General features: G+C 43.3%; 2 protein-coding genes across 3 annotated transcripts in view; both read right to left on the reverse strand.

Annotated features, from left to right (window-relative positions):
• The window catches only part of tcea1 (transcription elongation factor A (SII), 1), a 32,502-nt gene extending 26,193 nt beyond the window's left edge, over positions 1-6,309 (reverse strand). Inside the window, exons 1-2 of one of the 2 annotated variants that reach the window (XM_042332154.1) lie at positions 6,125-6,189; positions 4,553-4,830 (exon numbers count right to left, since the gene is read on the reverse strand). Coding sequence is in view for 1 of the 2 variants with exons in the window: in XM_042332153.1 (XP_042188087.1) it covers positions 6,125-6,199 (75 nt within the window). In the remaining variant the exon portion in view is untranslated. Of the gene's footprint in view, positions 1-4,552; positions 4,831-6,124 lie in introns of both variants that reach the window. The other variant, XM_042332153.1, reaches the window with a different exon arrangement.
• A 9,533-nt stretch (positions 6,310-15,842) lies between these two features.
• The window catches only part of LOC121848086 (acyl-protein thioesterase 1-like), an 18,042-nt gene continuing 6,251 nt past the window's right edge, over positions 15,843-27,633 (reverse strand). Inside the window, exons 2-8 of the mRNA XM_042331673.1 lie at positions 26,285-26,350; positions 25,323-25,370; positions 23,873-23,943; positions 22,998-23,071; positions 22,312-22,413; positions 17,877-18,053; positions 15,843-17,254 (exon numbers count right to left, since the gene is read on the reverse strand). Of these exons, the coding sequence (XP_042187607.1) occupies positions 17,201-17,254; positions 17,877-18,053; positions 22,312-22,413; positions 22,998-23,071; positions 23,873-23,943; positions 25,323-25,370; positions 26,285-26,350 (592 nt within the window). The 3' untranslated portion in view covers positions 15,843-17,200. The remainder of the gene's footprint in view (positions 17,255-17,876; positions 18,054-22,311; positions 22,414-22,997; positions 23,072-23,872; positions 23,944-25,322; positions 25,371-26,284; positions 26,351-27,633) is intronic.

A 27,633-nucleotide genomic window follows, 5' to 3' on the forward strand; every position in this document is an offset into this window, starting at 1 on the left:
ATGCAAGGATTATTATTAAATCTAAATGTTTCTTTTCTAAACTACCGACAAAGTTTGAAAGAATTTGCAATTATATAGAGCCTCGACACATTAAAATATCACAAAATGTTTCACGAGCAACTACAGTTAGGTGTAGAAACCGTTTTGTGGGCAGCCATTTTGAGCCTGCGAGGACCCACAAAAATTCCACGAGATGAATGAACAATCAATGTGGAGAGTTGTTGACCAAGACATCAGTACACAACACATGCTTGTTTCAAATGGTATCATGCGATCTTTGACATCTACAAGCCTACAAACAGGATTTAAGAATCATAGAAAAATAAAATCAATTTGTCAGTCCTGTGGGTTTAAATTATATAGTTGGTGACTTACTTTTCAATAAAACCACAAGTCCAATGATTCAGCCTTTGTTTCTGCTGCCTGCAATGCAGCGTATGTCATTTTTGAAATAAAATCATTGGCCTAGTAGCACAAATTCTGTACACAAGTCCCCTGCTGGGAAAATGGAAGGATGACAAGAGGATCTGTATTTAAAGTACTGTGATAAGACACTCCCACATCTCATGGCTGAGCAGCAGACCAGCAGTCACAGAAGAACATAGCATACAACCAACATATTTTGAGATGCACGGTCACTACACTGCTGATTTCATAATATATATTTGTCAATACTCAAAACACAATTTGAGATCCACCAAACTCACTCAACTTTCAATTAGGTCAATATCTAGAAATGCATATGAACACTATATAATCATAAAATTATTATGTACTGTATAATGAACAAAGGAAAATTAGACTTTTAAAAGTGCATCTATTGCAAGTACAGTAATAACATGACTTTTTCACAGAATGCCCAAATTAAAAATCATTTTAGTCTTCAATTAAAAGTACAGAAATGTAATTACCAATCCTGGATCAGTAACAATATGATTCATTCAATCTGTCATGGCATAAACCACACTGGATCTTAAAGATATCTAAAATAAACAGTAGTAAGTGGTGAGATTACTAAGGCAGATAGGCCACAACAGTACCAGTAAAGTGCACATGCACTGATCAAACCACAAGATGCCTAATCTAACGGTCTCTGATTGGCTAGGCTTCCACTCAAAAGCAGCAAATTTGATCTGTATGCAAAATAGTCAAACGTATAATAAGCTGCATTTGTGAAGTTAAGTGAGCCTTTGATGTTTGTTCCAGGTGCATTAATAACCGGAATGAAACCTATCGGGCTTCTGACCTGAATTTCAGCGATACACTGGCCATTAAAAGGTACTTCTAGTTATTGAATGTTGGAGGAGATGCACTCGTGTGTATCAAACACTAAAGATACACAATCAGGTAAAATACTCGTACAGGTTTGGCAAACTTAAGCACCTCAATGTAGGATACCTCATGGTGGCCATATAATGAGGTCTGGAATAACTAATTATATGGCCACCGAGATACCTTCAAAACAACCTTTCGTCATTTTGACCCTTTCCAGTAAATAATGACTCTAAGTTTTCATTCTGACTAAATTCTCTTTCACTTCATGGATATGGCTAAGCTTTTAAAAAGAACAGATAACAAAGAGGGATGGTTTATAATGTCATGTCAGAATCTAAACCCTGGCTTTGCAGGCCTTATTTCCCAAAAGAAGCACGTGATTTCAGCTCCCAGCTGATCGATCAGTGAGCTAGTCTGCTTGTGGTCAGCCAGCCCCCTCTGTGGGTAAGATGGGCAGAATCCACAGGAATGCAAATTGTAAGAACAAAATTAACTGTCCAGTTTGTTCTCATTCTGCATTTAATGCAGACACATTGTAGGGAAGAGGAAGGAGCAGGGAAGGTAGAATACAAAACACAGACTCAAAGAGCAAGTTCTCCTCAACTGGTCTCTGGCACCTCCTGGAAGCAAATTATCGAGTAACAAAGACAAAGCCATAGCATGGGGGCAAAATATAAAGTTTTTTAAAATAAATAAAATGAGCAAATCCCCACACGAATTTAAGGTGGTGTGAGAAAAATAGCCAGTTTAATCTTAACAAAATTAAAAGGGAAAAGAAGATGAGAATCGTTTATGCTGCTATCTCCAAGCACTGCTATTTCCTGAAACATGATGAGAGATCACGACTCAACACAATCATCAACACAATCAGAGACTTTGCTTTTAGATGTCACCCTGGGTCAGTTAGTAGCACTTTCACCTCTGAGTTAGAAATGCGAGTTCAGGTCTATGTCAGGACTTGGAACTCATTGTCAAAGCTGACACTCCAATGCAATGTTTGGTATGTGCTGCATTGTTAAGAGCTTCCATCCTTCAGATGAGAAGTTAAATCAAGGTCCGCTCTGTCTGTTCAGGTGAATATTGAAGGTAGTATTATACTATTTGAAAAGAGAAGCGAGTTTCCCACCATGTCCTGTTCAATAATTCCCCCAAATAAAATTGGTCATTCACTTCATGGCTATTCGTGACACACTGCTGTATATAAATTGGCTTCAGTTACAAAAATACATTCACTACACTTTACAGTACACCCTGTGAAGTGCTTTGAGACTTGAAAGTTACTGTATCAAATACAAGGATTATTATATTGCAGCGTTATGACCAGAGAAATGGCTTCCCCGGGTAGCAGCATGGCAAATGTATATTATAATCGTCAACTAAACTTGATCTACGAGCATTTGATACTGACAATGGGTTCCCAAAAATAGCTAAGTATTCAATTTCCCGGTACTAACACTCCTACCATAAAAAAATTTCTTCCTTCCAACCTCTTTCTCCCTGGTACAACCATTTCTGTTTTCTTCTTTTATTGATACCATTTTGATAACTGTTCATAACCAGCAAAAATATGCCATCCCACAATACAACAGAATGCCCAATATGATTACTGTTTAACTGAATTCAAAACATATTTTGGAGTATATAGCGCACAGAGTGCACAATTGCTCTGCGCAATTGGTTGCTGCGTTTTGCCCACAAATATACACTCAATTCACTTTACAGTATATTCTGCGAAGCGCTTTGAGACATCTTGAAGACGTGAAAATTGCTATATCAAATGCAAGGATTATTATTATATATATTTTATATATACTAATGCAATTTCATTCAGATTAATCTGCTTAAATTTCCATTTATGATTTTATTTTGATACTAAGTTTCTGTAGTTCTAAAATACTTGGGAATGAAACTAACCCCTGAAAAGACTTTCATATCTGGTATCCATTTAGACTCTCCGCTATATTATGACAGCTATCACATTTTTGCTTTAATCGATATTATCGATCCATATTACACATTCAGAATATCCCACATATCAGGAAAATGCATTCTAGATACAGTAGTAAATAATAAATAACCCTTGCATTTTATATGATACTTATAAAGTCAAAACATTACAAAATATTCAAGAGTAGTAACTGTTTATTTGCAGCCAAATGTGCTGGCCATTTTGCACCCAAGTTCCCACAAAAGCCATAAAGTGAATAATAATAATCCTTGCATTTGATATAGCGCCTTATCACCTCTTTGAGACGTCCCTGAACACTTCACAGAATATACTCAAAGTGAATTGACTGTATATTTTGCAGGCGAAACGCAACAGCCAATTGCACACAACAGTGTCCCACAAACAGTCCTTTGTCGGATAATCAATTTATCTGGAGAATGGCCAGGACACTGGAAGGCACTCTGTTCTCTTTTTCAAATAGTGAATGACGCATCTACAACTTGGCAGGGAAGAAAATCCTTCAAAACTCAAGTCCTGTTTGCATTTAATTTGTATTCATTGAATTTACTTCTCGCTTGGAGCTCTCCAAGTTAAATAACTTACTTGCAACTAAATCACTAATTCCTCTTAGTTGTTTCAAAACCTACAAGGTACATCCTCTCTGGCTTCTGTTCAACAATGACAATAAGCTCAGTTGTGCAAGGCTCTCTATAAAACACAAATCCTTCAGTGTGAATTAGTCATCAACACCATTCTTGTCACTATTGGAGGTCCCGCAATAAAATGTAGCAAATCACCATGAAACATCTAGGACTGAAAATCTTTTGAGTGCTTGAGTGTCTCTTACGCCATTAGCTGAAAGGTCAGCATTTCATTCCATAGACAGTACGTGCAACCAGGTAAAGGTCAGATTATTTAGGTAGATGTCAATTAGGACCAAAACTCTTCAATTACTTGATATATTTAAATGTAAATGCTGTACTATTTAAGTGGTAGCACTGTCACCTGAGCAATATAAATCCTTGCATTTGATATAGCACCTTTCATGTCAGGAGGACAACTTAAAGTGCTTTACAGGATATACCAAGAAGTGCAATGTCAAGATTTTGTCCAGTTAATCATGTGGCCAGAGGCCTGGTTAGAAGTAGAAGACTTATCTTGTGTGATAAGGCACTATATCAAATGCAAGAATTATTATTATCTTTGTTTCGCTTCTCCAAGTCCTTTCTAATACACTGATATTCTTTTGAAAGTAGAAAGTCCAAACTGTACACAATATTCTAATTGTGGATTAACCAATGCAAGATTAAAATAATCGGTTTTACTTACGGTCTTATGCCCTTGAGTTGCAACCCATTATATTATACAGTATAACAATCCCTCTCTGTAATGTTCTCCGAGATAAAGAAAATTAACTAATGAACAGCAGCCATTTAAGATCAATTCTTGATGTTGCAATTTTTCAAATGTTTCCAAAATCCTGTGATTTTGTTTCTTAAAAAAATGATGAGCAAATAAAAGAAAAGCAATCTAACGATTTTCTTGTATTTGTTGTTCCGATGTTTTTACTGGATCCCTTGAACGTTAGACACCTCACTTGGAAGGAGCTGAAATTAACACAGGAAATAAGAGCGTTTAAGCAAAGGATCAAGGGCGATGGGGAGAGTTGTTCTATGATGCAATAATAATAATAATAATCATTGCATTTGATAGAGCGCTTATCACGTCTTCTCGACGTCTCAACGCGCTTCACAGAATAGACTGTGAAGTGGCTGTATATGTGTGGGCGATGACACTTTGCTCACAGTTTCTAATAAGATTTTAACACGTCTGTAAGTGGAAGCTCGGGTTTGTTCATGTGGATCGACAAGAATCTCAGTTTGGCGGCTGCTATATTTGAAGGCTGAATGGCTATACCCCCCCACAACCCACCCCACTACACCCCACCCTACACCCCAGCCCACTACACCCCACCCCACTACCCCCCCACCCCACCCCCAACCCCACTACACCCCCACCCCCACTACACCCCCCCACCCCACCCCACTACCCCCCCACCCCACCCCCAACCCCACTACACCCCCCCCACCCCACCCCCAACCCCACTACACCCCCACCCCCACTACACCCCACCCTACACCCCACCCCACTATACCCCACCCCACCCCACTACCCCCCACCCCACCCCCAACCCCACTACACCCCCAACCCCACTACACCCCCCCACCCTACACCCCACCACCCCCCCACCCCCCGGCTGCAGTAGTGCGGGATCTGGTGCAGTTCAGCGAGGCTGAGGTGTGTGTGGTGTGTGTGTGTGTGTGTGTGTGAGGGACACGCGGCGCCCGCGCCACTCGCTTTGAACCTCAGCGTCCAATTGTGTGTTACTCGGCCTCAAGGTCCATCCGATCAACCGCCGCGGGCACAGCTCCTGTCATACAGGGCCTCGTCCGTGAGACCGAGGGAGAGAATGGGGCCTTGGTTCAGAGTGAAGTGACCAGTCCCGGCCCCGCTCTGAGGGTGGGGGGAGGGGGAGAGAGAAGAGCAGCCCCGGGGAAAGCTCTGCTCTGCTCGCGGGTCGGGCCGTGTCGGGGAGTGCCGGGCCGGGCCGGGTCGGGGAGGGCCGGGCCGTGTCGGGGAGTGCCGGGCCGGGCCGGGTCGGGGAGGGCCGGGCCGGGCCGGGTCGGGAAGGGCCGGGTCGGGGAGTGCCGGGCCATGTCGGGGAGGGCCGGGGAGGGCCGGGTCGGGGAGGGCCGGGCCGGGCCGGGGAGGGCCGGGCCAGGTCGGGGAGGGCCGGGTCGGGGAGGGCCGGGCCAGGGAGGGCCGGGCCGGGCCAGGGAGGGCCGGGCCAGGTCGGGGAGGGCCGGGCCGGGCCGCTCTCACGGTAACGGCCTCACTCACCGTGCTCTTCTTGGACACCATCTTATCCATCTTCTTGGCGATTCGGACGATCTCCTCCTCCTCCTTCCTGCTCATCGCGTGTCTAATGGTCTCGGTCGGAGCAGCCGGTCTGCCTGAGTGTCCCGCCCCCCTCCCCCTGTCTGGTGTATATGGTCTTGTGTGTGTGTGTGTATATGGTCTCTCCGGTGTATGTGGTGTCGGGGGGTGTGTATGGTCTCCGGGGGGTGTATGCGGTGTCGGGGGGTGTATGAGGTGTCGGGGGGTGTGTATGGTCTCCGGGGGGTGTATGTGGTCTCTGGGGGGGGGGGGGGGGTGTCGGGGGGGGGGTGGTGTCGGGGTGTGTGGGGGGGGGGAGGGTGGTGTCGGGGTGTGTGTGGTGTCGGGGTGTGTGGGGGGGAGGGTGGTGTCGGGGTGTGTGTCGGGGTGTGTGGTGTCGGTGTGTGTGGGGGGGGTGGTCTCTGGGGTGTGTGGTGTCGGTGTGTGTGGGGGGGTGGTCTCTGGGGGTGTGTGGTGTCGGTGTGTGTGGTGTCGGGGTGTGTGTGGGGGTGTGTGGTGTCGGTGTGTGTGGTGTCGGGGTGTGTGTGGGGGGGTGTCGGGGTGTGTGTGGGGGGGTGGTCTCTGGGGGTGTGTGGTGTCGGTGTGTGTGTGGTGTCGGTGTGTGGGGGGGGGTGGTCTCTGGGGGTGTGTGGTGTCGGGGTGTGTGTGTGTGGTGTCGGTGTGTGTGGGGGGGGTGGTCTCTGGGGTGTGTGGTGTCGGGGTGGTGTGTGTGGTGTCGGTGTGTGTGGGGGGGGTGGTCTCTGGGGGTGTGTGGTGTCGGGGTGTGTGGGGGTGTGTGGTGTCGGGGTGTGTGTGTGTGGTGTCGGGGTGGTCTCTGGGGGTGTGTGGTGTCGGTGTGTGGGGGTGTGTGGTGTCGGGGTGTGTGGTGTCGGTGTGTGGGGGGGGTGGTCTCTGGGGGTGTGTGGTGTCGGGGTGTGTGGTGTCGGGGTGTGTGGGGGTGTGTGGTGTCGGGGTGTGGGGGGGGTGGTCTCTGGGGGTGTGTGGTGTCGGGTTGTGTGGTGTCGGGGTGTGTGTGGGGGGGTGTCGGGGTGTGTGTGTGTGGTGTCGGTGTGTCGGGGTGTGTGGGGGGGTGTGTGTGGGGGGGTGTCGGGGTGTGGGGTGTCGGGGTGTGTGTGGGGGGGTGTCGGGTGTCGGGGTGTGTGTGTGTGGTGTCGGTGTGTGGGGTGAGAGAGGGCTTCGGTTTCTCACAGAAACACAAAGGCCTCGAGAGCCCTTTCCAGAAGCGCGAACCGCGCGCACAGACAGCCCAAAGCAATGGAAAAAAGCCATCGCGTAAACAGAGGACAGGGGCCCGAAGGAGGCCCGAGTAATCGACACGCGAGCAAGTCGCTCGGGCTCCAAAAACGTTCACTCTCTCTCTCTCTGCCTGGCAATGCTCCTGCACCCTCTCTCTGCCTGGCAATGCTCCTGCACTCTCTCTCTCTCTCTGCCTGGCAATGCTCCTGCACCCTCTCTCTGCCTGGCAATGCTCCTGCACTCTCTCTCTCGCTCTGCCTGGCAATGCTCCTGCACCCTCTCTCTCTGCCTGGCAATGCTCCTGCACTCTCTCTCTGCCTGGCAATGCTCCTGCACTCTCTCTCTGCCTGGCAATGCTCCTGCACACCCTCTCTCTCTCTGCCTGGCAATGCTCCTGCACCCTCTCTCTGCCTGGCAATGCTCCTGCACCCTCTCTCTGCCTGGCAATGCTCCTGCACCCTCTCTCTCTCTCTGCCTGGCAATGCTCCTGCACCCTCTCTCTGCCTGGCAATGCTCCTGCACTCTCTCTCTGCCTGGGAATGCTCCTGCACCCTCTCTCTCTCTCTGCCTGGCAATGCTCCTGCACCCTCTCTCTCTCTGCCTGGCAATGCTCCTGCACACCCTCTCTCTCTCTGCCTGGCAATGCTCCTACACCCTCTCTCTGCCTGGCAATGCTCCTGCACACCCTCTCTCTCTCTGCCTGGCAATGCTCCTGCACACCCTCTCTCTCTCTGCCTGGCAATGCTCCTGCACCCTCTCTCTGCCTGGCAATGCTCCTGCACACCCTCTCTCTCTCTGCCTGGCAATGCTCCTGCACTCTCTCTCTCGCTCTGCCTGGCAATGCTCCTGCTCCCTCTCTCTGCCTGGCAATGCTCCTGCACCCTCTCTCTGCCTGGCAATGCTCCTGCACCCTCTCTCTGCCTGGCAATGCTCCTGCACCCTCTCTCTCTCTCTGCCTGGCAATGCTCCTGCACCCTCTCTCTGCCTGGCAATGCTCCTGCACCCTCTCTCTGCCTGGCAATGCTCCTGCACTCTCTCTCTCGCTCTGCCTGGCAATGCTCCTGCACCCTCTCTCTCTGCCTGGCAATGCTCCTGCACTCTCTCTCTGCCTGGCAATGCTCCTGCACTCTCTCTCTGCCTGGCAATGCTCCTGCACACCCTCTCTCTCTCTGCCTGGCAATGCTCCTGCCTGCCTGGCAATGCTCCTGCACCCTCTCTCTGCCTGGCAATGCTCCTGCACCCTCTCTCTCTCTCTGCCTGGCAATGCTCCTGCACCCTCTCTCTGCCTGGCAATGCTCCTGCACCTCTCTCTCTGCCTGGCAATGCTCCTGCACCCTCTCTCTCTCTCTGCCTGGCAATGCTCCTGCACCCTCTCTCTCTCTGCCTGGCAATGCTCCTGCACACCCTCTCTCTCTCTGCCTGGCAATGCTCCTACACCCTCTCTCTGCCTGGCAATGCTCCTGCACACCCTCTCTCTCTCTGCCTGGCAATGCTCCTGCACACCCTCTCTCTCTCTGCCTGGCAATGCTCCTGCACCCTCTCTCTGCCTGGCAATGCTCCTGCACACCCTCTCTCTCTCTGCCTGGCAATGCTCCTGCCACCTCTCTCTCCTCTGCCTGGCAATGCTCCTGCTCCTGCTCCTCTCTCTGCCTGGCAATGCTCCTGCACCCTCTCTCTGCCTGGCAATGCTCCTGCACCCTCTCTCTGCCTGGCAATGCTCCTGCACCCTCTCTCTCTCTCTGCCTGGCAATGCTCCTGCACCCTCTCTCTGCCTGGCAATGCTCCTGCACCCTCTCTCTGCCTGGCAATGCTCCTGCACCCTCTCTCTGCCTGGCAATGCTCCTGCACCCTCTCTCTCTCTCTGCCTGGCAATGCTCCTGCACCCTCTCTCTCGCTCTGCCTGGCAATGCTCCTGCACCCTCTCTCTCACTCTGCCTGGCAATGCTCCTGCACCCTCTCTCTCGCTCTGCCTGGCAATGCTCCTGCACCCTCTCTCTCGCTCTGCCTGGCAATGCTCCTGCACCCTCTCTCTCGCTCTGCCTGGCAATGCTCCTGCACACCCTCTCTCTCTCTCTGCCTGGCAATGCTCCTGCACCCTCTCTCTGCCTGGCAATGCTCCTGCACTCTCTCTCGCTCTGCCTGGCAATGCTCCTGCACCCTCTCTCTGCCTGGCAATGCTCCTGCACTCTCTCTGCCTGGCAATGCTCCTGCACCCTCTCTCTCTCTCTCTGCCTGGCAATGCTCCTGCACCCTCTCTGCCTGGCAATGCTCCTGCACCCTCTCTCTGCCTGGCAATGCTCCTGCACCCTCTCTCTGCCTGGCAATGCTCCTGCACTCTCTCTCTCTCTCTCTCTGCCTGGCAATGCTCCTGCACCCTCTCTCTCTCTCTGCCTGGCAATGCTCCTGCACCCTCTCTCTCGCTCTGCCTGGCAATGCTCCTGTACCCTCTCTCTCGCTCTGCCTGGCAATGCTCCTGCACCCTCTCTCTCGCTCTGCCTGGCAATGCTCCTGCACACCCTCTCTCTCTCTCTGCCTGGCAATGCTCCTGCACCCTCTCTCTGCCTGGCAATGCTCCTGCACTCTCTCTCTCGCTCTGCCTGGCAATGCTCCTGCACCCTCTCTCTGCCTGGCAATGCTCCTGCACTCTCTTTCTCTGCCTGGCAATGCTCCTGCACTCTCTTTCTCTGCCTGGCAATGCTCCTGCACCCTCTCTCTCTCTGCCTGGCAATGCTCCTGCACTCTCTCTCTGCCTGGCAATGCTCCTGCACCCTCTCTCTTGCTCTGCCTGGCAATGCTCCTGCACCCTCTCTCTCGCTCTGCCTGGCAATGCTCCTGCACCCTCTCTCTCGCTCTGCCTGGCAATGCTCCTGCACTCTCTCTCTCGCTCTGCCTGGCAATGCTCCTGCACCCTCTCTCTGCCTGGCAATGCTCCTGCACACTCTCTCTCGCTCTGCCTGGCAATACTCCTGCACTCTCTTTGCCTGGCAATGCTCCTGCACTCTCTTTCTCTGCCTGGCAATGCTCCTGCACTCTCTTTCTCTGCCTGGCAATGCTCCTGCACCCTCTCTCTCTCTGCCTGGCAATGCTCCTGCACTCTCTCTCTGCCTGGCAATGCTCCTGCACTCTCTCTCTGCCTGGCAATGCTCCTGCACTCTCTCTGTCTCTGCCTGGCAATGCTCCTGCACTCGCTCTCTCTCTGCCTGGCAATGTTCCTGCACTCTCTCTCTCTCTCTCTCTCTCTCTGCCTGGCAATGCTCCTGCACTCTCTCTCTCTCTGCCTGGCAATGCTCCTGCACTCTTTCTCTGCCTGGCAATACTCCTGCACTCTCTGCCTGGCAATGCTCTGCACTCTCTCTCCCCCTCTCTGCCCGGAGATGCTCCTGCACTCCTTCTCTGCCTGGCAATACTCCTGCACTCTTTCTCTGCCAGGCAATGCTCCTGCTCTCTCTCTGTGCCTGGCAATGCTTCTGTACACTCTCTGCCTGGCAATGCACCTGCTCTCTCAATGAGGGTGGGATTCCAGTGGAGAAGTTTGGTTCCCAGCTTTTGCTCCATTGGACAGAAATGACTTCTTCCTCTGGTATAACTTGTATGATGTTCAATAATGAAACAAAGTTTTCACTCACAAAATATACAGGCAATTCACTTTACAATATATTCTGGGAAGCGCTTTGATAAGTCTCAAAAGACATGATTAGGCACTATATCAAATGCAAGGATTATTATTATTAAATAAAGATACAAATCAATAATCTTTGCAATTGATATAGTGCCTCAGGCTGTTAAAATGCCTATGATGTTGAAACGTCTAGAAAAGTGTATTAGGGAAAAGCTTATAGACCCTCAAACTTTTTCTTTCAATAGAAATGCAACATTTTCACTAAGTTCCTTTGAAACTATGTGCTGTGTTTATCTTACCGCTTGAAGTATTTCTGTAAAATCCTAGGCACACAGCATTGTGGAGATCACCCAGTTTATACTGTTAGGCAGATTCCGCAGACCAGATATACCAAACAATTACACATGTGCAAGCTTGCACATTCACAATCATTTGCCAGTCATAGTCCACAACTTTATTTTCTGACAGCTGGACCTTTCCTGATCGCTAGGGAAGGTGCGTAAATTCGGGTCATTGATCAAAACATTGCCATTTAAAAGTTCTGGATAGAGCTGCTGCTGTGAGTGGCAGCAGCTCTATCCAGAACTTTAAGGGGCTACTGTATATAAGGGGCTACTGTATATCAAATGCAAGAATTCTAATTATATGCTCAGTTAATATTGTAAAATCTGACACATTAATACTGCAAAGTTATTCTCAGTACAAATATAACTGGAATAGATGAATAACTAAACAAATTGGAATCTGTAGTACCTTAATTTTTAATTTTATTTCTTTATATTCCATAATGTCCGGTAAGGCTGGTCATAATTTGCCCTCCATTATTAAACGGATTAGAATGAAAACCTCTTATAGGTTTACTTATGATTTTAAATGTCAGAAAATACAATTTAAATAAGCATTTTCAATTACAGATTTATAATTTACTATGCAGTATACATTGGTGATACTCAGTTTTCATTGTAACAATATTGCAATTAATATTTGTTTTGTATTGCATAATGACAATTGGCAGGAAAAATGATTGAATCAATGGGAATTAAATTAAATGCATTTATTGGAAAAAAATAATGGAGTGTAAAACATACAAGCAGGAAGGGTTGAGGCCAGATTATAATGGTACAATTTTCTGTAGTTGGTTCTAAGAATGTCCATCTGTCTAGTCACAGACTACACCAAATTTAGAGGATTTCAGAGGGTCATTTGTTATATCTTATGTCGGATTATTACTGATCAGGATTCTTCCAAATATGTAGGAGAGGTCAAAAGTGCACAGAGTTGATTGTTGGAAGATGATGGGGAAGAATAGAGAACAGCTTTACAATTGTATTTCACTTGTTTGTGAGGATTTGTTTTTGTACTGATAAAATATAGTTAGAAGTATTAAATCTGTCTGGTCTCAGACACCTAATGAGAAATCATATTTTACAGATGACAATTGTAATGTTTTCTTTATGGCTTTAAACTTTGCAACTTTAACTTAATTTCAAATCATCTATACTTTTAAAGACTGCAAACTTCACAATATCAAATTAAACGATCACAACCTGAGATTTTTAAATAAAATCTTTTATAGGGTACTTTCTATAATAATACTTGATCTAGCCTGATCAAGTCTTTCAAGACGTCTCAAAGCGTTTCACAGAAGACATTATAAAGTGAATTGACTATACACTTGGTTGGCAAAACACGACAGCCAATTGCGCACAGCAGTGTCCCACAAACATTCATGGATTGAGTGACCAATTGATTATGATATTGCAGTTATATGCAGGTAGGTTCTTCTCTATATTTAAAAGTTACTTATTCATTATGGAGGAATTTGTAAATCTCACTGTTCCATATGCTTTTTAGTTAGTTCTGCCTCAGTGAACCAGCAGTGGGTTGTAAATCTGAAACATTGAAGTCAAATACATCAGGAACAACCTGAACAGCAACAAAATGGGCTTAATAGACATCCTCATCACTTCCTTCAAGCTGGGAACGAATTGATTTGACTTCCCTTCTGAATATTCCACAATTTCACCAACTGGTGAAATTTCATCTACCTGTTGCAACTGGAATATTTTCAACCAAAAATTTATATACCTGAATAACCTGATTCATAAACTAGTCCAGCTGGATCAAAAGCTTTATTAATTGGGCATTCCCATGATGTCTATCAATTCTGCAGGAATTTCTCAGGTTAACAGAGTTGAATTACCTTTCTGCTTAACCACTTTAGTTTTGAGGAAAACGTCATCCAATAAGTAATCTTCATTTTGTCTCTACTTCTCACTAAAGATCACCTCAGCTCCATTCAAGCTATGAAGGGGTGCCTTTTTACTGTGCTCCCTGGATAGCCTGCAGCAGTTCAGCCGTGGCACTCGGCGTTGGCTGTCCAGCAGCAGCCACACCGACTGTCCATTCCCCACTACATCCACCAGCCACCCCGGACACAGACCTGGGGAGACAATCTCTCCTCCCTCATCCCCATTCCCCCCACCCCTGCCTCACAACCTGGACCCCCCTCCCTCCCCACACACCCTTCTGTCAACCGCTCCCTCCACATCGGACTACAAAACGCCCGCTCCCTCTGTAGCAAGGCCCTGGTCATCAACGATCTCATCCTTGATGAGAGCGTTGACATCATGGCCTTAACGGAAACCTGGCTCACTCCAGGCGACACCTCACGGAGGCCACACCACCCGGCTACACCTCCCACCACATCCCTCACCCCAACCGCCATGGTGGTGGTGTAGCCCTTATCTCAAGGACACCACTTGCCCTATCCCCCTACTCCTCTGGCTCGTTCCCCTCTTTCGAGTACCTCACCCTCTCCCACCCCTCCTTCCTCTCACTCAAAATCCTCCTCTACCGGCCCCCTAAAACCTCTCCCACCTTCATCTCCGATATTTCAACACTTCTTACATCTCTCTGCCTCTGCTCTGATCGCCTCATCATCCTGGGCGACTTCAACCTGCACTTCACCCCCTCCTGCTCCATCTCTTCAGACTTCACTTCCCTGCTCTCCTCGCTCAACTTCTCCCTCCACATCAACTCCCCACTCACAGTCACAGTCAACCACTCGACTTGGTGATCACCCGGGGCCTCAGTGTCTCGGATGTCACTATCACCGACAAGGCCGTCTCCGATTACCACTTCATCTCCTTCACCACCTCCACCCCCCTCCCCACCTCCACCAGACCCACCACCATCTTCTACCGCCCCTGGAAGAAGTTACCCCCACAATCCCTAACTGCTGCCTTGGAGTCCTCTAAACTCCTCTCCCTCTGGCCTTCAACCCTCACTGACCCCTCTTCTCCTCTTACCCTCCTCCACAACACCCTCTCCTCGACACTCGACACTCTTACCCCCATCACCTCCCGTACTGTCTTCTACTCTCGCTCCTCCCCCTGGTTCACCACCCACCTCCGCTCACTGAAGAGCCAGGTGCGGGCCTTTCTCCCTCATATCCGCGCCACAACTGGCACCGCCTTCCATCACCTCCGGAACATCGCCAGACTACGGCACTACCTCACCCCTCACGCTGCTAAAACTCTGGTCCACGCCTTTATCACCTCAAGGCTGGACTATGGGAACTCTCTCCTCCCGGCCTTCCCGGCACCTCCCTCCACAAGCTGCAGGTCATTCAGAACTCTGCAGCTCGTGTACAGTCCCGCACCAGGCTTCGGGACCACATCACTCCCACCCTCGCTCGCCTCCACTGGCTCCCCATCCCCCAGAGGATCGAATTCAAGATCCTCATCCTCACCTACAAGGCCATCCACGGCCTTGCTCCCTCCTACCTCTCGGACCTACTATCCCCCTACCTACCTGCCCGTACCCTCCGTTCCTCCGGCTCCGGTCTGCTCCGCATCCCCCGTCCCAACTGCCCTACCATCGGTGGCCAGGCCTTCAGCCTCTCAGCCCCTAGGCTCTGGAACTCTATCCCCCAGTGCCTTCGCTGCCTCCTCCCTTTCCTCCTTCAAGGCTGGTCTCAAGACCTTTCTCTTTGACCGTGCCTTCAGCTCCCCTCTCGACTCTCTACCCCCTCCTCGCTCCCTCCCTTCCCCTGACAATTTCCCCCCAATGCTCGGGTCCTGACCCAACGCCTTGGGACGTTCTCCCGATGTGAAAGGCGCTCTATAAATGGAATCTTGTTGTTGGTCTGGAAAAAGATCAATTACACTAAATCGAAGATGATGTGAAAATCCCTTTCTTTGCCCCTCTCAACCCCTTCCCTAGCTGCTGAAGATTCTGGCTTCCACTAACCTAGTCAGATCTTCTGATGTGTGGTTTTAAAGATCATACCTGATCTGCAGTCCCTTCATTCATCCAACTATCCCCATTCTACAGACCATCCGTGTTCACATGCCTCACTGACTCCTTTACCTCTAACTCCTTAATAAATGTCCTTTCTCTTGAAATAATCACTTTTCCTCAACCATTATAAATCCAATTTATCCAAATGTTGGATAGTCTGCACTGAACTCTGCACCCTGTGATGTCTTTTCAACGTGAAGGGCACTATACAAGTGTAATTTGTTGTATTAGGGATAATTATTATCATTGATATCTGGACTGAAGGATATCCAACTGCACACTGGACAGTGCAATGTATTGCCTACTGATAAGTCAATGCAGATTCTTCTCAGATTGAATAATTTCACAGGCATAACTTGCTCCCCTTCCCACCCCCTGTTCCTTCTTAAACAAATTCACATATTTGTGGACCTGAAAACCAGACCACTACTTCCACCTAATGTGTAGTATTTAATGTACACTGAAAACAAACCAAATAATAAACTTCCATGGAGATTTCAATCATATTTAACCAATTGGAATATTGTTTTATTTCTGAAACATTTTAACCCAAGCATAAACTACATTAGTTTTGAAGAGGTGTGCAACATATTTCCATTGCAATTTACAGATGAGTTCACCCCACAAATTGTATTAAAAAAGTTTAAGAATAAGTCAGTACTGTACCAATGATAACCACAAACAACTCTGAATGCCCCTGACATGGCTCTTACACTTCATGTATGAAAGATTAATCAATTTCTATTTTGTCATTGAAATTCACTTGCATTTTAAGCAATCATTCAGGTCTCAAACACGCCACATCAACATTCTGCTTGATGTGTCAAGATTGTTTACAAGATGGTGTTTAGCTCAACACACTATAGTAGAACTTAAAACATAATCTTGATAACTACACCATAAAAAGCAAGTATACAAAAATACACAAGCCAAATTTTTCCATTACAATAGCAGAAGAAATTGTCTAACTGAAATATATAATGGTATTCATATAAAGTTACAATCACACAATTTAGTTCTTTAAACTGAAGAAAACTTACATGGTAAAAATCTGCAACCAAACCCAATTATTCCTACTGTAACTTCTTAAATTGATATTTAATACATTATAATCCCAGACAGACAATGTTACATCCAATGCCATTGAAATGACAAAATACTGGATTCATAAATTGCAGTTCGTGTTTGCATATTTTTGTAAAGGTGAAATATATGGGAAGTTAAATTAAAGTAGCATGTTGTGCTTCAACTGATGATCAACCGGTTTATATTGTTCTTCATAAGTACTGTATAAACCTTTGTTACAAATACATATCTGTATTTAAACACCAATCACAACACTACATTTATAGGAAATATTATAAAGCACCACCTTTGGTTATTGAATGAAATCTCATTCAGTTTATTTTATTTGCAACTATATATATACACTACATTTTAGACTAGTGATGAGCAACAGTCCATTCAGGGGTTTATAGAAATTGATTTCTTATACCTTTTTCATGCAGTTCAGAGAGCACTACTACCCACCACAATCAGTTGACAAAGATTGAAAGACACAATGCAAGTAAATGCAAAGCAGATTATACTTGGGAAAGATAAAAGTGACAAGCCAAACATTTAAGGATGAGCAGTGAAATGTTCCCAATATGATCCTTGCAGTACTTGGTACTTGTTAAACTTCAAAAGAAATTACACTCCCAAGTTCCTAGATGAAGTTTACAAAATGTAAGATGGTAAAAAATGTGAAAAAAAAATAACAGATGACTGACATCTCAGAATGCAGGTGAAGGGAAGAATTAACATCAGTCATGATCCGAGGAGCCAAGTTTCAGAAAAAAATGATCTCCAATGTGATTTCAGTTGATTGGAGGTAGTTGCTTCTCAATAAATTCCTTGACGTCCATCATTTCCTAGTTTGAAACAAAATTACTCATTAAAACTGTAAAAGTTTTCAACACAAGCATGCACTACTGTCAGTTGAATTGTGTTATCTGCTATAACACTTAAGATCCCCAAGTTCATCTCAAAATATTTGAGATATCTTGACTGCTAGATCCATTAGATCAACAGGAACTGGGAAACTTGCTTTCCACCCCAAACTGCTGGATGTGCTGGATGCACAAAAACAGGGAATTCAATTATATTTTTCGTTATATAATTATTAAAACACAAAATAAATGGTACTACATCAATAATTCCTTTGCTCATTTTCTCCACACATCTTTCAATTAAATTTTACTTTTCCAAATATACAGTTTCACAGCATAGACGACAGAATAGATAATATTTTAATGATTCTCAAAGTAAACACTACGCTTAGAAAAAAATACTGGGGATACTGTTCTTGTAAGACTACTTTTATTACAAAATTATTTTTGTATGAATGAATTCAATAAATCTTTCCATCAATTTAAATGTCGTCAGTGAATGGAATTACCATCAAATTCAACATAACCTGTGGAAAGTACATGAACGTTAATATTTCAGAAATGAGTTTCAGACTCTGCTGCTTCAAGACATGCAATTACTGACCTGGTGAGAAGAAGAATGCTTCATGTCCAAGTAGGTCTTAAAAGTGAAATTGTTTGGATTAATGATAGTTTTTAACTTCTGAGCAGTGAGAGAACCAAACATTAGGGGCACTAAAGGATCAGCCTCCCCGTGACATTGAAGAACATGAATTTCTTTGTTCGGACCATTAGCTACTGCCTGGAAGAACAAAACAATTTTTTAAAATAATCACTCATTTAGATAAGAGTCTGACATGCACAGAAACCTCTAGTTCAGAGCTGCCACAAACTCACAAAAGCAGAGTTCCTGTTTGTTAGTTCTGAATTATGCCATCTCTCCTGGCTGTGGGTTGCAAAGAAACATCATATACTTTATCACAAATATAGATAAGCAGAAGCCACATTTTTAATGAACCCAAAGTGCACATGGGAGAGAGTAACATTGCTGGAGTCAAAGCACTGGTAAATTTCCACTGCTTGTCCAGTTAACCACTATTAGGGCATTGACTTTGAGAGTTGTACATAGGGTTGGGAGAAATCAATTTTATGTTTTCTTATTGACATAAAAATCAATGGTTTTAATTTTTATCAATGTTTTCAACTAAAAAATGGCTGATTTCTGGATGGTTTGCTAATCACTTCCAATGCAATAGACATCACACCTCATGACGTCTGCAGCAACTTCGAAATTAGTTTCTTTTAAGTTAAAAATGATTTTAAAAAATGACTATCAATGAAAGATTATTTTTAGCGAATTCTGAAACACCACAATTCCTTTATGATTGTAGATTTTTAATCGATTTCCAGTTATATGGGAAGTATTTCCTTCCCCAGTAGTCCATCTATCTTTCCAAGTCTTATTGTTAAGCCAGACACGTGAGGATATGGTACTCTTGCCAGGCTCAGGTATTCGAACTCTATGTCCACCAGAAAAAAAACGGAGCCCTGCTACTCCCTTGCCAAGCACCAGAACAAGTTCGACCCCAGAGACAAGTCTTTCTCTCTCCTCCTACTTCTCCAAGACAGTCAAAAGTTAATATTCAAACAGCCTAAGATGGCTTCATATAGAATTTCTAGGATCTCCTCTCAAATACTATGCTGAGCAGCACAGTGGTGCATAAAATGTGTGAGTGCGTTGCCAAGATAAAAGCGATAATGCACTGTAATTCAAACACCAGTGATTTCACAAATTGGAGGTGACAAACTTTCAAGAGCAATTGCTTATTATTCTACATACTAACTGGACCGGTATACCAAATCCAGATATCAGATTGTGTGCACTAAAGCCACACTCGAGATAAAGCTTTCCAGTAGACGTCATCCCAAACATTAAAGTTTCATCATCGGTCATTTGTGTTGAATTCCACATCCGAAATTAATTTATGGTTACTGCATCACTTAATGGCATGACATACTTGCTCAGCTGCGATCATGTTAACTACTGTCTTGATCACAGCATTGAGAATGCGTATTCACTAATGAGACCAGACAAGCTAGTGAACCAATAATGCCTTGAATTACTGCAAACCTGATTGAGTACCTCCTCAATTTCAATTTAACCTGCTTAACCATCTTCTCTGACAGATTGGGCTGCTAGGATTAATTTTAAGCAGAGCAACAATATTTGTTTACTGCAGACTAAGACTTGTTAGTGCTCACAGCTCATTTATGTAAAAAAATCATTAGCCTCACTGGGTTTATTGATTAGTGCACTGAGACTATCACAGCTGGATAAGCTTTGCCACCAATTTCACACAGCAAAGGAAAATAAACGCTAACAATGAATTTTATTTAATACTACGTCTCCTTGTTGAGCTTTCTACTGATGATAAAATAAATCAAGGGTACAATCAGTGCTTTATACAGCTAAATATATGAATATTCTGATCAGTTCACATGTGCACAAGAAATGAATAACCATAGTCACCAGTAACTACAATTGCTTTGAACTCTAAATATATTCATAATATAATTAGCAGCAAGTATACTACTTATAGTTTACAAACCATGTAATGAACTATCTTACAATATTCTAATGAATAAATGAGCAGTGCTGGCAATGCCAAGCTTGAAACACATGCAAATGATAAAGGATAAAAGGAAAGAATGCTCTTAGAGACAAATCTTATCTCTATAAATGCTCCAAAAGAATGGTGAATACATTTCAAATTTAAACTAATCCCAAAGCATTAACCATTAAAGATAATCTAATTTGTTACTTATTAATTGAGAAATTAAAATCTACCTTAGTTCAAAAAGTACACAATTCATTATTTTATGATTTTGTAAATTTATGATGAATGTATAAGTTTCTGATTCAACTGAAAATGTTAGACTACTATAGTTGAGATGCATTAAAACAATTTATACAACTTTTACTTCAGCATCAGACTTAATTTAGCTAGTTAGTTCTTTGGAACTGGTATTGGGGCAACAGGACTAACTGCTAAACCTGAAAGTTGAGCAGACTGGTGACCAAAGATGAAGAAACCTGCACGAGATCCAAAGGAAGCTAACACTGATTTTGTCAGAAAACTTTCTTTTTACACACAATTGTCGAACTATCCTTAGAGCAAGAGACAGGCTTCCTGGTGGAATCAGAACCTCAATGTTTCTGTAACATGGAGAAATTTAGCTTGGACATACAGTCAACAAAGCTTTCAGGATGTATCAAAGTGCTTTTGAGTTTGGAGCTGGGATTGTACCTTTTATATAAAAACTTGTGTAATGACAAAAGACAATGTATAGTGTTTCTGTCTCTGGGAAGAATCCTGACGTTTAATTTAAATAGAGTAATGAAAAATGATTTGTGAGTTTGGCTCAGTTGGCAGTGGGTTAAAGTCCATGGGTTAAAAGATTGCGGGTGAAGATCCCATGTCAAGACTTGAGCTCATACTTTAGGATGACACCCCAGTGGAAAATTGCTGAATTGTCACCTTTTGAATGCGACAAACTGTTCATCCGTCTGTTCAAGTGAACATTATACATCCAATGGCACCACTTGAAAGCGATCACTTTCTCCAAGTGATCTGGCCCATAATCCTCAAATTAATTGATGATTCACCTCATGGTTGTTCATGGAATTTTGCAGGGTGTAAATGGCTGCTATGCTTACACAAGTCTATACTTGACAGGAATATTTGAAGTATTTCAACTCAATAAAATGCTGTTTTGTTTTGATACTTTACATAATTTTTTTTTAAAAAATTGACATGACTGGTAAAGTTACAATGAATGGAAACAAAGTAAATGTTTAATCTGACAAGCAAATATAAATTAGCTTTGTTTCTTACAAGCTGGGCTGGAACCCTCTTTCTGAAACTCACAGGGAGTTCTAAAAAAACTAAAAATGAGAATAATTGATGTTAATAATAATCTTTGCAATTGATAATAGTCTTATCGCATCTTTGAGAAGTTTCAAAGCACTTCACAGAATATACTGTAAAGTGAGTTGACTGTATATTTTATGGGCAAAACATGGCGGCCAATTGCACACAGCAGTGTCCCACAAACAGCCGTGGATTGAAGTGACCAGTTTATTCTTATTTTTTGAAAAAATTATTATCCCTGGATAAGCGATCTGTCAATGGACTAACAACCAGGTTTCTACTTACTGCTAGGTATATAGAGGCTTTTGGAGTAAGAAACATTTCGCCAGGAATCAAACCCAGGTTTCTCGCTTACGAGGCGAGTGCTCTAACCACTGTTACAGGACCCCGTACAGGATGTCTCTGCTCCACGAAATTCTGGAACTATCTGCCTCAATTCTTCCACCATTCCCTCTCTTTTCCAATCTTTAGATCACACCTGAAGACCTTCCTCTTTGACCAGGCCTACGGTCGCCAACCCTTCCCCCCCACCCCTTCCAAGCTCGGTGTCAAACTCGGCCATTGTTAAACGCTTCAAGAAACTACCTCGCGTGAAGAACACTGGTTAGAAAAAATGTCCAAGCATCTCCCAAGACACCAAGACACTGTGGAGTCCTGTAGCTCAGTGGTTAGAGCACTCGCTTTGCAAGCGAGAGACCTGAGGTCAATTCCAGGCAGGGCGAAACCTTGGGCAAGTTTCCTTACTCCACACGCCTAATAATAATCCCTCCAAAAAACCAAAAACAATAATTAAATTGGTCATTTTCAATCTACGACTGTTTGTGGGACATTGCTGTACGCAATTGGCTGCCGCGTTCGCCCACAAATATACAGTCAATTCACTTTACAGTGTGTTCTGTGAAGCGCTTTGGGACGTCCTCCTGACGTTAAAAGCGCTATATCAAATGCAAGGATTATTATTATTATATGTTTGACAAAACGTTCCTTACTCCATGCCACTTTTTTAATAAAAGTGAGTTTTGTGCATAAAGGAATTCAGGTATTGATTCAAGATTTTGCCCAAGGTATCTACCTCTGACTCATGCAATGCCTTTGTTGCTCATCAAGTGCAAAATGTTGATACAGTACCTGTGATAAAGAATCCCGAAGTGGAAGCCAACAGCTAAGACCAATCACTCCCCCCAGTTTTTGATGTGTTGTTAGAGCTGTATACAATGACAGAGCTCCTCCCTGTAACAAAAAAGAAATCTATTAAGGCAGTGAAATCTGTGCAAAAAATACTAAACTATAAATAAAATAACTTTCCTACCAAAGCTATATTCTAGTAAGTATAGCATAAACATTACTGAGGTAAGAAATGGATAACTATTACTTTGTGGATCACTATCATTTTATAAAAGATGGTTGACCATCTTAAACTTTTCATTATCCATGTTTGTTAGTTATACCTGATTATGAGAATTAGTTCCAAATTTTAAAGTTGAAAATAGAAATTTGTCCATAGGCAGATGTCACAAACTTTATTCTCAACGATTTAAAGGTGAACATTTAGAGTAACTAATATAGATTTCTAAAGAGTGAATACACTGTTTAAAAAAAAATCTTCATTATGAACTATATATACTGTCATTTATTTTTCTATGTGCTGATAACGTGCTACACTCCTTATGCATTATATGTTGGTAATAGAATGGACGTGGAACTAATTGCTAATGAACATTAGATATTTACAATGATACCTAAGTTTAAGAACAATATCATCATAGACCCCTAAAATGGAAATGCTACCCGTCTTTAAATTCATGCTGCCGTACCTGAGAAAATCCTCCCAAAATAATCCTATGAGATGGTATTCCATTCTTAACTTCTTCATCTATTAATGCTTTAACTGCAAAACAAAGATATTAATAAAAATCTAAAATGTGTAAATCGGGATGCAAAACAACTGAAACAATTTACATTTATGTAAATTGCCTTCCACATCGAGAGGATGTTTCAAAGTGCTTCACACAGCTGATTGGGAGCCCAAGCTCCAGGGGAATGGAGCTGAGGAGGGGTGGGGAAGAAAGGTAACCAAAAGCACAGTCAAAGAGTTAAGGCAGGCTTTAAAGGTAGGGAAGGAGGGGGAAAGGCAGAGGAACTCTGGAATGGAGTGGGTGTTGAATATAGTTCACATTTATGTAGCATCTTTGAAAGAGCTTGACGCTGCTGGCTGTGCGCCCCTGGCTGTGCATTAGCCGGCTAATGTTAGCTGAGTGGAGGAAGCGGCCAGGGTGTTAAGGTTGCAAGTCACAGAGTTAGAGTGGGGACAGGAGGGGAAGGCAAGGCTGTGAAAAGGCTTGATTGCTAGGACAAAGATCTTGAATCCAATCTGCTGGGGGAGGGGGAGCCAGTGCAAAAATACAAGATATAGGGTTAAAATATAACAAAGAATTGTAAAACTGGGAAAGACAACATATTGAAAGCAGCCAAGTTTTGCACGTCTCCTAACAGTACTAAGACTACGAAGGAAAGGCTATAGAGGCAAACATTACCAGACAAATATTTTCTCAAGATGTAATACTGTATATAGGAAAATATTCCAAATCAGTAGTCTGTGTAAATCTACACATAACTATATTCACTAACCAATGAAGTAGTAATTAATTGTTTTACTTAGACAAAAAAGTCCTCAGTAACTATATCTTACTACTTTCTGCTGCATTTTTAATGCCAGTTTCATCCTCATCAGCATCCGGAGAAAGTCCAATAATATCAAACCTAACGAGAGAAAAAAAAAAAGTTTGACCAAATTACCAATATTTACTATGATTTCTCTGCAGAAAACATGGTAACATTTCATTTAGATTTACTATAAATGCATTGTAAGTTACACATCTAAGATTTCTAGCTGGGACAAATGGCCTGTTTCTGTGCTGTTCTAGGTGATGATCTAGTGGCTCTAAACTGTTGAAACTTGAACTCTCCTGCCCTCAACCCACTCCATATCCCGACTCCCAGCTCAGGTCCGAAACACTGGCTGTCCAGTACCTTGGGACTTCCTCCCAACGTGAAAGGCGCTATACAAATGTAATTTTGCTGCTGTTGTTGAAAAAACACATCAAACTGCAGCAATCAGCTTATGGCCGTGGAAGAAGATATTAATAACAATAACTTGCATTTATATAGCCCCCCTCACTCAGGATAGCGTCCCAGAGCGTTTTTACACTGGCGAAGCACAACGCCAAGCCGTAGACACGGTCCAATAGGAAGATCTTCATGTGTGACCTGAAGATGAGGAAGGTAGGGGACAAGGCAGAAGGATAGAGGAAGTGTTCCAGAATTTCAGGACATAGTTCCAAATAATGGATTACTCCCACTCCATGAAATAATTATATTGTAAGAATAGTTACCCATAAATCAATCAAACAGCAAGCAACAGCCACGAGACCCAATTTTATTGGAAAGAGAGAAAAAGGCAACTGCAATTACTTTGATAATTTAACCAATACTAATCGAATGCTCAAGTAAGGAGTTTTAGTGGGATCCCTCCATACTGCAGCGTTTTTGGATGCATAAAATCCCACATTAGAGAGGTAGTTTGATTTGTATGGGTGCATTCAGCTAGCACACTATCTTGTGCTTAAAAAAAGCCGACTTTCAGGTTATTTGTTTGTTCTCAACATCACTTCCAGTTTGCTGCACCTTCACAAAGTGGAAAGTTACATTCCCACGTTACGGTGACCCAGTGATGTGGAAGTATGCCTATTTCTAAGTGTGGAAAATTAAAATTATCAGCTTCTGGTCCAACAGGTCATCTCCAACGTCATTTCTTGCTTTGCACATGTAAGGCAGGAAGTAACGTTGACCACAACTTAATGAGCCGAAGTCAGCCACTGTAACATGGAAAGCATTGAATGGGTCCCACAGCGCAACGCCGTTATATGTCAATTTGTACTGCAGCAAAGCATGTTATAACAGGGCTTCACTGTACAGATAAAATATAAAGGTGATTTCAAGCACGATAGGATCTATTTATCTTGGCAGTACAAGAACAGATCATAAGTCTGGAAAATTTGGTAGACATTAGGATACATATTATTTAAAGCAAACAGCCATCTGTGTTTCTTCAGTAAAATATTTATTCATTCAATACTTACCATGAGTGCATTGGTACTTTCATGTTTAGAGTTACTGGTGTAACAGGCCTAAAAAAAGCAGATGACACAAATGTAAGTGTAAGATGTGTGATGAGCTTTTAGTTTAATATGAATAAAAATAAGATATAGACTGTAGTCTTCTGCTCATCCAGTTCTACAATAGTAACATAAGGCTAATAACAGTTACAAAATATGCAGACTTTAAAGACTTCAAATGTCCATATCAAATTCAGATTTTCAGTTGATGTATATAGGCGTTGTGATCAAAAATGTCACTCAATTTCAAAACAAGTTTGACTTACAAACTAGATGGCAAACCCACAAAAATATAATCACTTTGAGAATGATTTTCTCCAGTTTTGAATCAATTTTATACTGCATTGTTTATTCATGGCTTGATTATCCAGTCAGCTAGGCAAGCACAGCAGGTTTGAGTTGGGGAATCTAGAATAGCATACAGCTATACAGTTAACATAGTGTACAGCATTCGGTGTATGTACTGCGACAGGGAAGGAAATATAAATAGCTGAGATGTCAAAATGGATTACTAGTTCTGCAAAAGTTTAGCATTTTCCATTATACTGTTAATATATTCAACAAAACACAGAAATGTTATTATTTGGACACATATACCTCAAAATTTCATTGCTGAATCAGGCAGGTTGATCACTCAACCCTAGAATGTTGCAGACTTACCTGCCTTGCGTATTGGGAGTACTGCATCCACCAAAGATAACTGACTCTATTTCACTTTCCCTTTATTAGGCCTATGACCGTGGAAACAGAGGCATTCTTTCCCCTCCTCCCCAAGATGGTTGTTACAATTCAGAATCTGGATCAATACTTACTTTAATATCATTACAACAAAGAGCAAAAAATGTCAGCTTTATGTGAGTTTTAACAATATTGAGACAGCAATTCAGAAAAGATTTACATAAAACTATGAACAATGATATACTTACGCATGTGGGCAAATGTATTTCACATGTGGAGACTTGATACCAGCCAGTGTTTCTGCCCAGCCGTGTCTGCGGAACACAGAACATGCATGATATTTGATAAACATATTTGATAAACATATTTGATAAACAGTACATACAATGTTGTTCAGGAGCCAAAAATCAGAAATCTTCCATCAAGTCTGAAGTTAGTGCATATATTTCACATTAAAACAGCACTATTTTTTCATACCAATATTATCTAAATGTTGTGTCAATATTAATGAATCATAGAACACTACAAACACTGCCCATTTGAACTAAAAATGTAGGACATTTCTATACAATGAAAAAAATTGATGAATTTGATGCTGCATCTAAAATGTCAAAAACATCTCAAAGTGCATCATAGATAATTTCTGTAAAGTGAAGTGACTTAAAAAAAGTCAATTCACTTTACAGTATATTCTGTATATTTACAAAATTGCAAAAGTCAATTCACTTTTCATTATATTCTGTGAAGCGCTTTGAGACGTCTAGAAAACGCGAAAAACTATATCAAAGGCATGGTTTATTATTATTTATGATAAATTTGTAGCATACATGGCAACCAATTTGCACACAATCAGCAATATCACACAGACATGGAAATGAATCAACAATTTATCGTGGTGATTCTTGCAAACACCATTCTCTTTTCAAATTAATCTTTAATGTCCATTGAAACACGCTTTAGTTTAACATCTAATCAAAAGATGGCAGCTCCGACGACGCAGTTTCACCCAGCACTGTCAGCTTACACTGAGCTCAAAGTCACAACATCGAATTTGAATCCATAATTTTGTGACCCAGGGGTAAGATTGCTAGCAATTGAGCCAGAATAGGTGTCAGCCTAAATCAGGATAACACCTTTTCATAAGATAGCAGCAGGAATTTCAGGATAATAATGGGCAAAATAAAGCAGACAACTGCAATCTGACCTTGGAAAGGTGATGCTTCTGCTCCCTCTAGTGTCCTGTAAACGTGTTTACAGTACACAGAAAGATGTACAGTACTACTGTACAGTACTACAAACATTCAGACATTTTGAAAGTGGAAGGCCCTTACTGATTCAGAGATTGCTTATGAAAATGTTTGATATAGATCAAAAACAGGGAGGGTAATTTGAAATCCCATTAAGATTGGGAGGTGATGTGCACATGTGACAGTGCAACTCTTAGATATCTCCCTGCAGAGATGCACAATTTTCCATTTGGTATACAAAGATCACAACCTGAGCAGTTACAATGATCCACCAAGCACATTTTAAAAGTGACATTCTGTAATGAATAATGTACCCATTTTTTTCAGAGCGATGGAGTACATGCATTTAA

Source organism: Callorhinchus milii, unplaced genomic scaffold (assembly GCF_018977255.1).
Source record: "Callorhinchus milii isolate IMCB2004 unplaced genomic scaffold, IMCB_Cmil_1.0 Scaffold2, whole genome shotgun sequence".
In the NCBI taxonomy this organism is placed as follows: Eukaryota; Metazoa; Chordata; class Chondrichthyes; order Chimaeriformes; family Callorhinchidae; genus Callorhinchus; species Callorhinchus milii.